Source organism: Vigna umbellata, chromosome 6 (genome assembly GCF_029865625.1).
Source record: "Vigna umbellata cultivar VRB3 chromosome 6, Vumbellata_1.0, whole genome shotgun sequence".
Lineage (NCBI taxonomy): Eukaryota > Viridiplantae > Streptophyta > Magnoliopsida > Fabales > Fabaceae > Vigna > Vigna umbellata.
The window spans coordinates 18,808,817-18,826,578 of NC_142170.1; the positions used below are offsets into that span (position 1 = coordinate 18,808,817).

Below are 17,762 nucleotides of genomic sequence, written 5' to 3' on the forward strand. Positions count from 1 at the left end.
ACGTGTCAACGACAAATATTGTAAGGACCCAACAATCCGGTGATACTCGGAAACATTGCAGGTGGAAGCATCAGAGTCGGCAGAGAGATCACAGGAAGAACTCATGGGTGTTGTAACAGGTTTAGCATCAGTCATGGCAGTGGATTGAAGAAGTTCACGAATGTAGTGGTGCTGGGTTAGAAAAAGACCCGTCGATGTCGGAAGAATCTCAACCCCAAGAAAATTATGCGGAGTACCGAGATCTTTTAAAGTAAACTTAGCAGCCAAATCACGTTGAAATGTAGATAGGAACACCATATTGTTGCCGGTAAGCAGTAAGTCGTCAACATAGACAAGGAAATAGGCAACCGTGTCAGGCCGACGATAAACAAATAAGGAAGTGTCAGTCCTGGAATTAGTGAAGCCATAACTAAGCAGGAAATTACGAAGGGCATTGTACCAGGCTCGCGGGGCTTGTTTGAGGCCATAAATAGATTTATGAAGCTTGCACACGTAATTAGGGAATTGAGGATGCACAAAACCAGGAGGCTGAGACATGTACAGATCCTCGGAGATGGTACCGTGAAGAAAGGCATTATTGACATCCATTTGGCGTAAAGACCAGCCACGGGACAAGGCAATACACAACACCAGTTTTATTGTTTGTGGCTTCACCACAGGACTGAAGGTATCCGAATAATCAAGACCGGGTTGCTGGTGGAACCCTTTTGCAACTAATCGAGCTTTATACCGGGCAATGGACCCATCAGTGTTGCGTTTTAGGCGAAAAACCCATTTATTTCCAACCACATCGAAACATGGTTCACGGGGTACCAAATACCAAGTACCATTAGCAAGTAGGGCATTAAATTCTTCAGACATGGCAGATTTCCATTCTTGGTATTTAAGTGCCTGAGTTACACAGGAGGGTTCAATAGGATCTGGAAGAGGAAATTTAGAAGCAAGATGAACCTGTTTGTGCTTGTAGATGCCGTTCTTGGAGCGTGTGACCATGGGATGTGAAGGGAACGGGGGAGCAACGGTCGACGCTTCCATTCCAGCAGGCGGAACCAAGGAACCCGTGGACAAGTCAGGTGAGGATGAAGCTGTAGTGGGGTTTAGTGTGGGCACGGTTTCAGTGGGGAGGAGAATGAAGGGGGGAGAAGGTGATGGGGGCCTGGTGGGCTCATGCAGTGCATGAATTACAGCTAGAGGAAGATTGGGGTTGGGAGAGGGATGAGGCTGGCACGAAGTGGGAGGTTGGGAAGAGGAATAGGGGAAGACAGTTTCTACAAATTGGACATGACGTGATGTGTAGTATTTTTTAGAAGAAGGATTATAACAAATGTAGGCACTCTGTGTTGGACTATGACCAAGAAAGACACATGGTTGAGACTTTGGAAGTAATTTACTAGTGGTGTAGGGAACAAGCCAAGGAAAACAGAGACACCCAAAGGTACAGAGTTTATGATAGTTGGGGAGGCATTGGAATAGGATTTGAAGAGGAGTTTCATTTGGAGTCCAAGAGTGGGCATACGATTTATAAGATAAGTTGCAGTTTGAAAAGCATGACACCAAAAGGAAAGAGGTAAGGAAGCATGATGAAGAAGACACTTGGCAGTTTCAGTTAAATGACGGTGTTTACGTTTGGCAAGACCATTATGTTCTGGGGTGTGAGGAGGAGTTGTGAGATGGGAGATACCATTGGCTTGAAGAAAATTTCTTAATTTAAGGAATTCACCACCATTGTTAGAATAAAGAGTTTTAATTTTGAAATTCAATTTATTTTCAACAAGAGATTTAAAAGTAGGAAAAATCGTAGAGACATCAGATTTGTGTTTCATGGGGTAAAGCCAAACATATTTGGAGAATAAATCAATGAAAATAACATAATAAGAGAATCCTTTTATTGATGAGACAGACGCAGGACCCCAAACATCAGAATAAAGAATCTCGAGTGGTGTAGAACTAGATAAACTAGACTTATGAAACGGTAACCTATACTTTTATTTTGGAGACAATCTGAACATGATGACGGCAAAGAGGAGGTAGAGTGAGTAAGATGGTTGGCCTTGAAAGTGTGGTGAAGGATCCGGGAGGTTGGATGACCGAGACGATGATAGCCAAAGGTGTAGAGTGGGTTGTGGGCAAGCATGATTACTTTGTGGAGAAGAGGGCAATGACCTTAACTTGTACACGTTATCTTCATTCCGTCCGCGCAGCAGAATTGCCCCTGTTTGAAGATCCTTAACATCAAAGTGCCAGGGGAAAAATTCAACAGATACATCATTAGTTTGGCATAATTGAGAAACAGATAGAAGATTATGAGAAACAGTGGGGACATGCAAAATGTTGGAGAGCTTAAGCGAATGGGAATTAGTGGAAATGTGAGTAGAACCAAGATGGGTGATGGGTAGACCCTTACCATTGGCCACCATCAGTTGATCATTGCCTGCATATTCATTGGAGATGGAAAGAGAGCCCATGTCATTAGTGACATGATGGGAGGCGCCAGAGTCGACAAGCCACGCTGACTCATTGGACGGGACAACGGTCACGGAGTGTGCCTCTGGACGAGTGGGATAACCATGCAGACGGTAACAGGTTTTGGCTGTGTGGCCCTAACGATCACAGTATTGACAGGTGGGAACCATGTGAGAAGAAGAACGACGTGAGGGTGGAGGAGAGGAGGGGCGACGAAAAGGAGGATGAGCAGTTTTTGTTTGTGGGAAGGAATCACGAGGATACCGCTTTCCACGAATGGCAGACGAAGAAAACCTGTTAACGTGATTTGCAGTAAGTGGAGTAACCTGATGATGACGATCACGCTGAATAAAGGTGTCAAAATCAACTAATTTGTCAAATAACTCATCAAAGGACAATGGTGAGTCGCGTACACGGATGGAGGCATTGAACTCACGAAATGAAGGACCTAGACCGTTCAAGGTAGCAATGACTAAATCATGATCATCCACAGGGTGACCAATCAAGGCAAGTTCATCTGCGAGAAAACGAATGGACCGAAGATATTCACTGATAGAAGAGTTGCCTTTTGTAATGGAGGCAAGTCTCTCCTTTAGGGACATGATGTGGGTACGAGAACGATTGGCATAGGCCTTCATAAGCCTTGTCCATGCATCAGCAGAGGAGGTTGCAGAAGACATAACAACTTGAGCCTCTGGTCCGCAAGAGCCCAAAAGAGCGAGATAGACATAATGGTCCTATCGAATCCAATGGGAATGGTCAGGATTGGCGGTAACAGCATCGCCGGTGCCGATAATGGTAGAAGGACAGGGAGTCGTCCCTGTGACATAACCAATGGTGTCGTTAGCGACAAGGAGATGATGAATCTGTTTGAACCAGGTAGGATAATTGTCGGTGGTTAACTTGATTGGAAGGGTTGATGATGTGGGAAATTCGATTAGGGTTTTGGAAGCGGTGAGGGAGGCCATGGAAGAAGAGGGATCAAATGCAATTATGCAGAAGGCAAATCTGATACCATATAGAGAAACGAAAATGTTTATTGATGATTATGTTATATTTCATAATTTACAGAAGCCCTATTTATCCACAGCAGTGAATAAAAACTAATTCCTATAAATCAGGAAACAATAAAACTGACAGAGAGAAATATTAGGTGGATAATAACTAAGACCTATAAATCAGGAAACAATAAACTATAGAGAGAAATATTAGGAACTGTATTTTATTTTATTGATTACAATCAGGAACAGACATCAATGACGTGAGTACTCCAATACAGCCTAGGATGTTCCTAAACGGTCGCTCCTTTTATTAAGTGGACGATCCTTTAAGGACGACTGCATGTTGTCGATTGGTTCAGGTAACTTACCATACACTAATAATTAATAAACTAATCATTAACAAAGACCAAAGCTTGTAATTTATACATACATCTTTTTAACTAATAAAGTTTGAATGTGATCTTTCATTATCCCTCCTGCATTTGTATAGTTATCTTCGTCTTTGTAAAGCACGTCGATCACACGTGCAAAGTTGACCGCACGCATAAGAAATTTCATTGGTACTTGAGTAGGAGCTAAGCATGCATCGTTTATGTCCTTCCAAGCATTCTCAACTAACTTGCGTAGTTCTTCAATGGCACATTTCCTTGAGATTTTATGCTCTTTCATATAGCATTGAATGCTTGAAACAACATGTTGTCTCTCCTGTTCAAACTTTCGTAAACAAAACAAAACAGAATCCAAACAAAATCAATATATAATGGTCTTAGAAAAATTATTATTATGTCTTTCTCTTCCAAAATCTTAAGAGTTTTGCAATTTGCAATTTCCAATTCTTCATATAAAATAAAGAAAATGTTTCTTCTTATAAACTCAAATTACTTATAAGTGGGTTTATACACACAATAGTATAGAAAAATCTTCTTATATGAATTAAAAAATATATATACTAATTTTAAAACTAATATAAAAACAGAGATTAAAAAAATATTAATTTTAAAGTCGGTATAAAAAGTGTTATATTTTACTTTTTTATATCTGTTAAAGTTATAACCTAAGTGAGAAAGTACTTGGACAAGTACCATTCTATTATTACTATGCCTTCTCGACAATGTTTTATAGAACTAGGTGTAGTTCCATAGAAAACTGTCACATTCTCTTTTTAGTTAAATTAATAGAAATTAATTAGTGTGGGGTTCACCTCATCTCCAACAATGTCATCCGTGAGCCTAGCAATAACTGCAGAAGCTGTAATAATTACTGGTTCATTCGTTGCCCATATAAGGACCTCCTCTGTTTCCATTCCTAAGAAAGATGTGGTAATCAACAGATGGTAGCCAGCGGACGTTGTTCTTACTTGCATGTACTCCTCCACTGTGGGAGTGTGGTTGGAATGGCACCACCTTGCCTCAGACATGTGACTCTGGACTAGTCTTTTCATCTAGCATAAATTACAAATTTATAATATTGAGAAATATATTTCACACTATTCATTGAAAATAAGAAAAAAAAATGGTCAACACTATGTGTATCTCAAATTATAGGTTTTGGAATAGAAAACTTGTAAAGATTCACCTTTCAATCTCTCTGCACCTAACTTCTAATAAAATGTTTTGTCCAACGTTTATAATTCGAATATATATACATATATATATTGTCATAAAAGATCCAAATTCCTCGTTTGGTCATTAAATAGGATAAGTGATTTAGAAGAAAAATGATTTTTTTTACAATTGCACATGAAAATATCTATTTTTCTGTAGTCCCCACGATTCAATTTGTTAGAAAAAAGATATTCGGTTTATATATTTTAAGAAATAAGATAAAATATAAAAGAATATTTGATTTAATTAGTATAAGTTGAATAAGGAATAAGAAAAAAATAATGAAACTATAATTGTACCTCTTTCTTGACATACTTGATGCAATATACTTTTCCTTTCTTTCTCATCTCCAGCTCGATTTCATCAAATACATCCAATATTGCCTTATAGCATAATTGCATGTATTTTGGGAGATCAACCAAGCAACAAATATCCCACCTGTTAGCCTTGAGAAAGTTATCTTCAAGATGATATATTAGTAGAATTAAGCTACTGATATGCTACTAACCTCTCAACTGCATTGGTGAATAGCTCAAGTTCTTTTATGGTTCCATATGCATCGTACATGTCATCAATGACGGAAGCCAGAGCTGTTAATTTTGTTGTCATCCATCTAGAATATTGTGGCTCAAAGTACACCCCTAAATTCCAAAAACAACACTCTGTGATCCTATCTCTTGTAAAAGGTAAATTGGTTGAGACATCTAAATCCTTAGCCCACCATCTGAATCACAAAAAAACAACATTCATATTCGAAAGACAAAAAAAAATATTCTTTCACACATATTTAATGATTTATAAGACGAAAGGTAATATGTCTAAGGAAGAAATTACTTGGTTAGACTGCTGACTTCTTTCAAATGTAGTTCTTGTAGCTTGTTAAAATCTAATTTTGCAAATGTCAGCAATTTTTCATCATGAGATGGATATTCTTCGTGGAAAGACATAAAATATGTTGCCTCCAACCTAGGCAAACCTCGGGAAAGTGATTGTCTTAAGGTATGTTGCACTCGTGCCCCAAGAGAACAACTTATTTGGGTGGTTATAGACTTAGTTAATTGCTCCATACTGAAATTGTGTGCTTCTTCGAGTACTTCTTCTCCATGACATCTTAGTTGGGCTGTTTCATACAAGCTTAACATTCCTTCAATATCATCGGCTAAATTTTCCTTAAACTTTCCGGTTTGATCTTTGAATTTGCAAAATATACCTGTTTAACTTATTGATACGTGTTAATTTCAAGTTATACATTTAATTTTATAACTATTATAATGGATACCACCACACAATCTTAAAAGTTAAAATTGTTTTGATCAAATAGTAAACATTATATAATTTAAAAAAGAATAAACATTATTTAGGTCATAGTCGATTTTAATCAATATAATGTACTTTTGTGTACAAATTACCAGAACCAGAAGCTTCATAAAAAATTATAATATTTTGATAAGTCGTATTCCATCAACACAACTTCAACAATAAATTTTATTGAAGTCGTGAGCTCCGGAAATGACTTTGTATTTAAATTTTGAAATTCTGAAACTGTGTACCTTATGCACAACTTCAGTGTAAGAAGTTGTGTATACAATATACAAATTCTAAGTAAAATCCGAGAGCTACAAAAGGAATGCTTTGAGATGAGATTCTCCTTATTGTGGTTCATGTGATAAGTGTTGTTGTACATGACATACAGGACTTCTGATTTAAAATAAAAATTTGCAAATCATTTTCCATCCCACAACTTCAGATCATTAGATTTTACAAATAAGTCACGTGCTATACACCACTTCTAACTTCAAACAAAAAAAATTAAAATTAGTTCTCTCACAACTTCAATGGATAATCTCTTAGGATACACGGTTTCTATTACGAAATTTTAAATCAAAAGTCGTCTATAGAATTTACGACTTCTATAAAATTCATTGTTGAAGTCCGTATGTTGATGGAACACAATTTGTTCAGAAGTTGTAATTTTATCTGAACCTATATATTCTAGTTTGTGTATAAAAAAAAAAGCCATTTCAGAAAAAAAAAGCCATTTAAAATAAAAAACCATATATTTGTCGGAGGTTGAGGTTGAGGTTGTTAAGTTTTGATGACTCAGAAATTTGTACTGACCCAAACATGTATGTATTTTTAGAAGGAAAATGATACTTGAACAACCATTTTTTGACAACATTTAGACACGCGCACACGTGTCAAAATCTGAGTGGTCCAGTTGGAAAAATTAAATGAAAATGGACCACTCAGATTTTGACACGTGTCTAAATGTTGTCAAAAATGGTTGTTCAAGTGTCATTTTCCATTTTAGAATTGATTTCAGATATTCATTTTAGATATTTAGCTAATGATTCTCATCCTCTATCCTAAAATATCAAACCAAGGCAAACTTTATCTGCATTAACACGCCAATGTCATGTCGTAGTCTACTTTTTGTCTTTCTCTTAGCTATATATTCTTTGAAAAGTTAATGTTCTTTGAAAAGTAAATTTGGTTAAATGCTCAGGAAAACCTACTTGAAGAAATGCGGTATCCTTGTTGTCTAAGCAGCCGAAAGAGTAGAGCCGTGTGGTAAAGATCATCACAGTGAGCTATGATATCATTGTCCTTTGTTGAAATGTCATAAATTTTACATAAAGCATCGTCAATTTCATGTTCAAAATGGTAAGACACACCCAAACGTTGGACTGAATCAATGAGGATCAATTTGAGAGAGAAATTGTTATCATCAATCGGTGAGACAAGTCTCTTCCTCACGTCCTCTTTTAATAGTTTAGCTTCTTGAGTACGGCTATCACTTTCCTGCATCAAGTAGTAATGAAAAGTCCATCATATGAAACGTTTTATCTACATAGACTAAATGTTAAATATATGCAAATGTAATTAGTTAAAGAAATTGAAAAAGTTAAAGTGCAAATGCAAATACAGCGGAACAAGGAACAGAGGAAAGGAAGCGATCGCCCCAAACCGAGGGATGAAAATTTGCAGTGGGTCTAAAGGGAGGTTTTTCACCACTGGCGGAAATTTGAAGTGATAAGCCACCGTTAGACATGGTTTTTTGTGTAGTATGCATACAATATACGTTATGAAGTTCGAACACGCTTCTTAAATAGTGTTTCTCTGCCTATCATGTATCAGCTAGGAGACACACACTTATACAACACATGTAGATGAAGTTTTAAATTTAGAATATGAAATTTTTAGTCCGTCACATAATTATGACATGATATAAATAAATAAAAATGAATTTAATGTTTTTCAAAGGTTTCAAAAATATAAAATGTTCAATCATCTATCCATACTTTAATTTCACTCTTACATAATAAAATTAAAAACGGAAAAAAAATATTCATTCTTAACAAAAAATTAGAAATTGAAAAAGAATATAAATTTCATTCACCATTATAACAAATTGATCAAAACGTAAAAAAAGAAAAACATTTGCCTCACATATGCCAAGAATAAAATATTGAGTCGAAAATGGTGAGCCCTATAATTTAATTCTACAATACAACACAATAAGCATATAAGAAACGTGATGCTACATTAACATGTGTGGACTACAGAAAAACAAAACCCTAAAGGTGAGATGATAAGAAAATAGTGGTCGCAAAATCGGTAAGTCAATTCTTTGTATTTTAATTTTTTAAACACGTGATTATTGTTTATTAATAATTTTTATCTCTTTCTATTGGAAGATTAAACAAGTTACCTTTTTAGCTATATTCTTTTTTTAATGTATTGGATATTATTGGATATTGTAAGACCCTGAAAATTTACTCTGTAAATTACCTGTCATATCACCATTAATGCACACCACAATCCATGCTTATCTCATTTTAAACCCATCTCCAAATCTGATAAACTCTCTGACATACACTGAAACCGCGCCCATCATTCTCTGAAAACGCACATGGCTTCACATGCACACACGCCACGTGTTGCAGAAGAAGCTTCCAGTTCAGAATTTAGTGTGCAGGTGTCAGCTTGGGATACGTTCGCTCAAACGAACCTGAATTTAACAAAACGGAATTTTCTCGAATTCTCTCTCTTACCTGCATCACTCATCTTCTTCCTCACGAAACACACCCATTCATCTTCTCCAACTTCTCTCTAGAACTTCCAAGCTTCTCTCTACTGTAACCTCTCATTTTATTCTCCAAATTCCATTTCAGAACCATAGAAACGTTTCCAGAGACGTGGACGTTAGTTCGGACCGAACAGAATTAGATCTTAAGCTGGTAAGTTCTTTTCTCCAGTAGCTCTTCTATTAGGGTTTCATTCGAAACCATGTTCTCGGTTCATGCATGGACTGTATCTGAAAATTTTCTGGTTTTGATGTTTAGATCAAGTGAGAGTGTTGAGTGAAACTGAGGGTAGAAAACTGTAAGAGACGAACCCAACTTTTGCATTAGGGCGTACACTGCTAACCGGGTAAGGGAAGCTTATATGTTTAATTTATACTTGCATGTTGTGTAATCTGGAGTGCATGAATGATGTTTGAGCTGTATGGACGATCCCTGTTATGCAATATGATTTCTGATTTTTGATTGATCTGCATGTTGGTTTGATACGTATGAAAAATTGATGTTATGTTGTATGAAGTAAATCTGTATTTTGATGTTGAATATGAAGATACTGAAATGCATGTTATAAAGTTTATAAATTGAAAATCCTATGAAGCATAAAGTATAAGTTTAAAGGTTGAAATCTGGAGATTTGTTAAGTTTGAGAAATCTGAAACTTAAATCATCCCCTTTGATAAATGACGCTCGTCACAGTACGGTCTTAGACCGTTCGGTTTTCCTTAAAATCTCTTAGAATGGAAATCGTTCATTTGGAAAGAATTCTGCTCGAGAACGAGCGTCCCCATTTGAATGTCTGAGCGTTCGTTCAACTCAGCTGTTTTTAAATATTTAAAACTTTATAAATACGTAACGCTCGGTCTTTAATCGAAGCGTTCGCCTTTATAGCGTTCGGCCTTCTGTCGAACGTTCGCCCTTATAGCGTTCAGTCTTTTACGGAACGTTCGTCCTTAATATCGTTCGGTCTTATGTCGAACGATAGTTATAAATGACGCTCGGTCTTATACCGAAGCGTTCGTCCTAAACAGCGCTCGGCCTGATACCGAAGCGTTCGTCCTAAATAGCGCTCGGTCTGATACCGAAGCGTTCGTCCAAAATAGCGTTCGTTCCAACATTTGAATATTCATCCTCTTACGTTCGTTCAAATACTGGCATCAGTTCATTTAATTGGTCAAACAGAGAGTTACGTCCGTCCATCCAGTACTGTATTTGGACGTTCGTCCTATTTTCTTCAAAGGACTGAACGTTCGTCCTTTTGTACTCTTAAAGTTAAAGATGAGAATGATTATGAATTATGATAAATTACAGTGCGAACGTTATATTAAGTGATTTTATGATTATGGAATTTGAACGAGCGTTCCAAGGAGGAACGTCTCAGATGTGTTAAATATTAAATTGGTAAAGTATGACTGTGGTTAGCTAATGCTGGCTTGGTCCATCCTGATATTCCGTGATACTCATCTTCACGTAGAAGGGGGTAGTCATGTGTGGGAATGGCAGGAGGTTCTATTCCTTAGGGGTACTTTGGATAGGGCTAACCTCGAGTGGCAGCTGTTGAGTGTATCCCAGTTACTACATCACTCGGGTGCATGGACGCCTGTAGCTACATGGTTCATACAGTCCGGACAGTCGTCTATTATATACTTATAAATTACTATGGTGGATTATGTTCAATTGTATATTATGCGTGTGTATTTAAAATGTTGAATGTGTACGTTGGACGTGTGAATTAAATATTATAAGCTTACCCTTTCGTTTTTCCTTGTGTTGTCAATTGTCCATGTACGTTCGTCCTGTCTTGCAATGACCATCCGTTGTGGATGTGAGCAGATGGTGGTACGTCCCTTGAAGAAATGCTGGAAGAAGAAAATTTGGATGAAGCAAATCTGGTGGAGGTAGAAGTAAAGGCCGAGCCTTAGAGCGCTCGGTAGATCAGTTTGTAAATGTTTAGTTTATTTTTTTAGACGTTCGGTTATATGTTTTGATAAAACCGTTCGTTATTAGCGCTCGTTGTTTTGAGCTGTATATTGAAACTCTGCAACCTTAAGCCGTTCGGCTTTTGAATTTGGTTAATTGTAAAGACTGCTTATTTACTGTTAATTGTAATTAATTCTAAATTATGGTAATTACTATATTTTGGGATGTTACAGATATTCATGTCCAAAGTAAGTTTTGGGGTTTCTGAGGTGAATTTTTAAAGCAAAAAATAAATGTAGAATATTCTTATTGACTATACTTGTGCAAATATCACATACATTTAATTATGTAGTATAGGTTACACTTATATTAAAAACAGAACTTATAAAAACACAGTAACAGTTTTTAAATTATTAGTAAGTGTAGGTTACGGTTCAAATGAAACCGTAGCCTATTTTAACACATCATCTACGACACTACCAAATTACATCATAAAATTTGTGAATTTCAAAAACTTTTAATTTACAACTTTGATACAATCGTTTTAACCATAACAAGAAATTTAAAATTTTCTTCATTTCTCAAACTTATAATCCATTAAAATTTTCATAAATAAAATTCAATGTTTATGTGTAAGGCCAAAGAAAGTACATGTTTCAGAATTCACAGTTAATATTAACCTAGTAACTTCCGTGCAGAATTTTCTGTTGTATGACCTTCATTTCCAAGTACAGCAATGAGTGGACCGTCCAGCTCCTTTTTCTTTTTTATATAGCAGGTCTAATTTGACTGAGAGTGGGACAAAATGTTTCTGTTTTGGACTATGATATAGGTAGAGCTGTCAGTTTTTTTTAAAGCCCGAAGGCCGACCCTGGCCCTTTTATATTTAGCCCCATTTTTGTTGGCCCATACTTTAGGGGGCTTTTTCAAAGCCCCTGGCCCCCCAAACCCCATCCAGATGGGCTGTGAGTGAAGTAGGGCCGGGTTAGCCCCCTGCCCCAAAACTTGCGACTATTCCCATCTTCTTCTGAACATCACTTCACTAAGCTTGACGGCCTCCCTCCCCCTCACTCTCGCCGCCCCTCCCTCCACCTCCTCCCGTCGTCTTCCCCGCCATGCTGGACCCCGGAGGAAACCTCCGCCCTCATCGACGCCTACCGCGACAAGTGGTCCTCCCTCGGCCGCACCAACCTCAAAGCCAAGGTCGTCGATGCCGTCACTGCCCAGTGCCCCAACGCTTCCCCTACTGCCAAAACCGTCGTCTAGTGCCGCCACAAAATGGAAAAACTCCACAAACATTATCGCACCGAAATCCAACGCCTCCGCTCCCTCCGTCTCCCTCGCCTCATCAACAACTCCACCACCGCTTCACCCTCCTCCTGGGTCATTTCTAATACCCTAATAAATTGAATGTTTAAAGTTGTATACTTTCATGACTGTGTATGCTCCATGGATGGATTTTTCAATTGGGTTTTGATTAAGCTCTCTTTATGTGTTTGTGCATCATGTCACTTAGGGCGTTGTAGTTATATAACTGTGTTTCTGGATAAACTGATATATACAGAAGGAAACACTACACTAAACCAAACATACCCCATATAAATGAGCTTTGATGTTGTTTAGATGAGATTTATATTTTATCGCACTGTGGTAATTACGATTTTATGGGTAATTGAGCATTCAGCAACGACAGGTGTGTTTAGTCTCAATTAGTCTTCTTTCTTCACAGGCTGTAGTAAGCTGTGTGGCTAGCCTTCCCCCTGAGCTCCTTCGCAATGTTATTAATAGATTGGAAGCAAGCGAGAGTACATGGCCTGCTCGTAAGCATGTCGTGGTAAGCTGACATACCATATCTTCCTTTGCCTCAGTCCTGGTAAGCTTTTTTGTTGACACTAACATATATGAATTTATCTGATAATCTTGTTTTTTTCTTTCTTTAATTTGCTTTTACTGTGTAATTTTTGTGCTTATGGCCTCTGGTATTGATATATTTATTGACTTTTTCCTTTATCAATATGAGTCGTGGTCACCTTTGAACATAGAATTTATTGCTGTTTCTTTTAGTTTTGGTTCAGCTTAATTGCTTGTGATGTTCATTTCTATGTTTGGATTGGTGAAAAATGATGGAATGAGGTGGTTGTTTTTTAAATTTTACATTGCATATTTTGGCCTTTTTACTTACTGCTAACTTGCCAACATTGCAGGTGAAGAGCGGAAGGCTTGTGCCTCCACCTCAATACTGAGCAATAGGGTATGTTTTAATGCATCAACTATTATAGTTTTCATGTGATATCTTTTATCCTTTTGCTGCGAAGAATGAAATTTGAGTTTCAGGATTCGTATTGGTTCAATTTGGTGCACGTGCACCAGACCTGGTTGGAAGACTCAGCGCAAGGTGAATGGTTTCTTTAGATGGTTCCTATAGCTTATAAGATAAACATGTTGGATCAGTTGGGTACAGTTATCTTTTCCAAATTTATTTTCCCCCCTATCATGCTCTTTATGTTGCACTATAGTTGATGGAGCCAAATTCCAGAGGAATCCAGTGGCCTGAAGCTCCCAGATCAGAGGTGTGTAGGTGTGTTGGTGTGCAGCGGACTTGATGGAGTAAATGTTGATGGAGGTGTTTGAATGAAGCAAGGTAAAATGAGTGAAGTCTCTCAGCTCAGAAAGCCTTCATATAATGGAAGGAAGCTTGAGAGAAAATGAAGAAATTGCAAGCAATTTTGACTCAAGAGCAGAATGCAAGACTGGAATATATTTCTCAGCATTTGGGCATAGCTCTAAAGTACCATACAAGGAAGAAACCATCCTATTTATAAGTGAAGATGGGTCTCTTTTCTGAAATGAACTCCCGCCTAATTTCAAATGGGAAGCCTAACAGCAACACTAAAAACTTCCAGCAAATCCCATGCCTTGCTCCAGGTTAGCTCCTCACGTGTTTGAAGCATCTCCTCATCCAACGTTGGGCTATTTTGGGGTTTTGGCTGGGTGCATATTGTAAGACCCAAAAATAAATTAATATTATAAGATAATTTATTTTGCAACTAATATTTAGTTAGTAAGAATTTCTTATTTTGTGATGGTATTTGTGTATTTAAGTGTTTAAGATGTAATTCTATTATATTACTTACTTTGTTAAATTACCATGGTTATTGAATTAAATGGCTTTAGGATTCTGTAAAACTTGTCTTGTTTTTCTTAATTTAATTGCATGCGAGAACTTTGCCTATTTATGGTTGTCATAAAAGTTTGGAGTGTGATGGTTAGTCAGATGATCACGTGAAGTGTTAAGGATTTTGTGCCATATATGAATAAAGAGTGAATAAAAATAGCCACATCAACATACAAGTCCTTTCGGGGCACATTTAATTTTTTTAGTAAAAAGACATACTTGGATGAAATAATTCTTGATGCACCAAAAGTTTGTTCCGGCTTTTGTTTATTTTATTTTATTTTTTTTTTTTGACAAAGGTTGGAAACTTTTCATTCAATTCCTTTAAATTTTATATTTTTCCACTTATTTGAAAGTAGTCCATTTTGTCTGCCATGCGGATCATGGGTTAGATTACTTTATGTCTTTCAAATATGAAAGTTTGTTATTTCAAGAGTGGAACAAATTTCTTATGCAATAATTGTCTTAATACGTGAACCTGGTTTCATTTTTTTTTTTTTTTGTTTTTGTTGTTCTAAAAGCTTGAACTATGATGTATATACATTGGCCACCTGAAGAATTTATCTTCGTGCATACTGAGGGCCATATTGAGTAACATGAATTTTTTCTTCTTCAACCATGACCAATCTTTTCCCCCACTTCATCTGATAATTTTTTTTATTGTTGTTGCTTTCTCCACTCTTCACGGTTTTGGTCTATTTCCTTTACCTTGGGGTCACCTTTTGTGTAAGCATAGCACAATATCTTCTTAAGTGCACACATCAGACAAAACTTTCATCATGAAACGACTCTGTGGGAAACATTGAACGAAATTTTGACCTTAAGAACCAATATTATCGTTTTCTAGTGACCAACATGATTCCTCTTTGGAAATGGAGGGACCGGTCTGTTTGCTAATAAATCGTAGGATTTCATTAGGAAAAGAAAAAAAAAAAAATAATAACAAAAACTGAAAGAGTGAACGGGAGAGATATCTGAAATTGGAGTGTTGCCGGAGAGGTGGAGGAAACTAAGGAAGAAGGAGACTTAGATCATCTAAGGGCTGAAAATCTTAAGGAACCAACCAACCATTGCTGGAGAAAGAGGTAGGGGAGCTAAACCATTTCTTTTATTCATTGTAGAAATTGTATGATTACCTTGAATTGCATTCTGTTGCATCTTGTTTGATTGGTAGAGACAATATCGTATCTTGAAAGCTGGTCATGAATCTTTTTGCTGTAAGATATACTCGTTATCAACCCTGATAAATATGATACAATCATAAATCTAGTTGAACAAGTGTTGATTCACGGTTCTGCACAAAGTGTGTTTCCAGTCATATGATTGTTGTAAGACGATGTCTTTCTTTGCTGACTTTGGTTGGGAGGCATGAAACAGTTTGGTAATGGAGAATAACCGAATACTGTTGTTTCATATATATTAATATGAGTATATGAGATAATGAAGAATTTGGATGTGAATTATACTTTTATGAGGCGTGCACGTTGGTATTGTCGTAAGTCTTCTCTTTTGTCTAGTTATATATTTCTTTTTCTTTAGAGCCATGCTTCTTGTGTCAGACTTACCATACTTACATGTTTTTAAATTTATTCCTTTATACCATACCACGACTTTCCATTCATTTATTCGTTGTTGTCGGAAGCAAGTTTCTTTACTATTGGAATTCCAATTCCAGCCGTAATGGTCTATAGTAGTATAAAATTTTAGAATAGTTTAATTGCTATATTTTCCTTATAGAACATCTCTCACGGTACTAAATTCTCTTGGTATGTGTACCCTGACCATAGTGGCAGTAGCATATTGATTTCTAAACTATGGTAGAATAATAATTAAATAAGCTTACCACCTAATATCTTAAACCATATATATATATATATATATATATATATATATATATATATATATATATATATATATATATATATATATATATATACATCAACCTATTTATCCTCCTCTCTATACGTTTCCTTTCTTTACTAGCCATATTACTTTGATTGATAAAATCTTATTTTATGTTCAGGCCATGATTCTCGGTTTCCATTGTTTTGATAATATAACAAATTGTGTTGTTTATCCATCACTACCCATAAGAACATCATTTTTTTTAAAGTTGCACCGAACTTGAATAATAAGATAATATATTGATCATACTTTCTATGCTTGGTAGCTTTGAAAATTAAATACTATTCTTTAATTCTTACTTCTGAAAAACTAAGTACGTGAGGTACTATTGCTACAGAATTTTTTTGGACCTACCATCTTTGAACATAGGACCATATCTTAGTTGTCCAATTATAATCACTTCTCAAACTTCGTCCTGGAAATTAGATTTGGAACCAAGGCACCCTCTCATATTGTATTGTCTTAATTGGAGCAAAAGTTCAATTTTTTTCTTAACTTGTTATAAATCCACCGTGAGTCATGTACACCTGTCTAGGAAGCTCAGAAAATGCTGATTTTCATAATTTCACTGCAGTTAGTACAGTGGTCCAAAAATTTTAATTCCAGTGTCTAAAGAAAGCTTATTAAGTCTATTTTTCAACGCAAAAAGAACCATATTATTTGGAATTATGTGGAGAGAGTAATAAACAAAACAATCAAGAAAGGTCATAGCTGAAAATACAGAAAAACGAGACAAAAATGTTTATTTTAAACATTTTACTGCAGCTGATGCTTTAATCCAAAAATTACGAGTTAGCATTCATATGAAAGGTTTTTAAGTCTAGAATCCAATAAAACAAGAACCAACTCGTTCGGAGTTCTATAGAGAGAGTTACGGGTGAAGCAATAAGCGAATGCCGGAATTGACAGCAATTTGTCTTGAATGTGATTTCTGTATTTAATGTAAGTTGGCTTGTACTTTATTTTCGTGGGATCTAATTAGATAGCTTTTAAGAATTTTATAGTCTTATCGTGTATAATCAAAAATATTTTTATGCTTTATCTCGGTAGTTAAAAAGGATAATTTCCTTTTTGCCTATATAAGGCGATAGGTGGATACGAGTTCTGTCATTTTACCCTTTCGAGGGAAATACAGATATCTAGCCCGTAAAATTCTAACTCGTGCTGAGTATTGTGCTTGGTGAATGGATGTTACTCACCAATGTTTTTACTCGTAAGTCCTTGAAGAACCGGGAAGATATGTCTAAAGCGGTGTGTGGAGGACGACTCTTATCCGCGGTCCAATAGCTGCGTGTGAAGGACCAGTGTCCAATAGCTGCGTGTGAAGGACAAGAACCGAGATAGGTCCAATAGCTGCGTGTGAAGGACCAGAGTCCAATAGCTGCGTGTGAAGGACAAGAACCGAGATAGGTCCAATAGCTGCGTGTGAAGGACCAGTGTCCAATAGCTGCGTGTGAAGGACAAGAACCGAGATAGGTCCAATAGCTGCGTGTGAAGGACCAGTGTCCAATAGCTGCGTGTGAAGGACAAGAACCGAGTTAGGTCCAATAGCTGCGTGTGAAGGACCAACGTCCATTAGCTGCGTGTGAAGGACAAAATCAATATGTCTGAT

General features: G+C 36.7%; 1 protein-coding gene and 1 long non-coding RNA gene across 3 annotated transcripts; one reads left to right on the plus strand and one right to left on the minus strand.

Annotated features, from left to right (window-relative positions):
* Positions 1-3,659: 3,659 nt before the first annotated feature.
* LOC124834947 ((-)-germacrene D synthase-like) lies at positions 3,660-8,232 on the minus strand. The gene is made up of 7 exons (XM_088093004.1): positions 7,995-8,232; positions 7,585-7,870; positions 5,903-6,278; positions 5,577-5,792; positions 5,368-5,506; positions 4,666-4,905; positions 3,660-4,178 (listed from the first exon to the last, which is right to left on the minus strand). The coding sequence occupies exons 1-7, from the start codon at positions 8,139-8,141 to the stop codon at positions 3,885-3,887; spliced, it is 1,698 nt and encodes a 565-aa protein (XP_087949130.1). The 5' UTR covers positions 8,142-8,232; the 3' UTR covers positions 3,660-3,884.
* A 3,952-nt stretch (positions 8,233-12,184) lies between these two features.
* On the plus strand, positions 12,185-13,582 carry LOC148196889 (uncharacterized). Of its 2 annotated transcripts, XR_015780459.1 has the most exons (4): positions 12,185-12,453; positions 12,800-12,943; positions 13,275-13,321; positions 13,405-13,582. It is a non-coding gene; the product is annotated as an uncharacterized LOC148196889 (long non-coding RNA). The 2 variants fall into 2 exon arrangements; XR_015780457.1 differs by having other exon boundaries at positions 13,275-13,582.
* Positions 13,583-17,762: the final 4,180 nt, after the last annotated feature.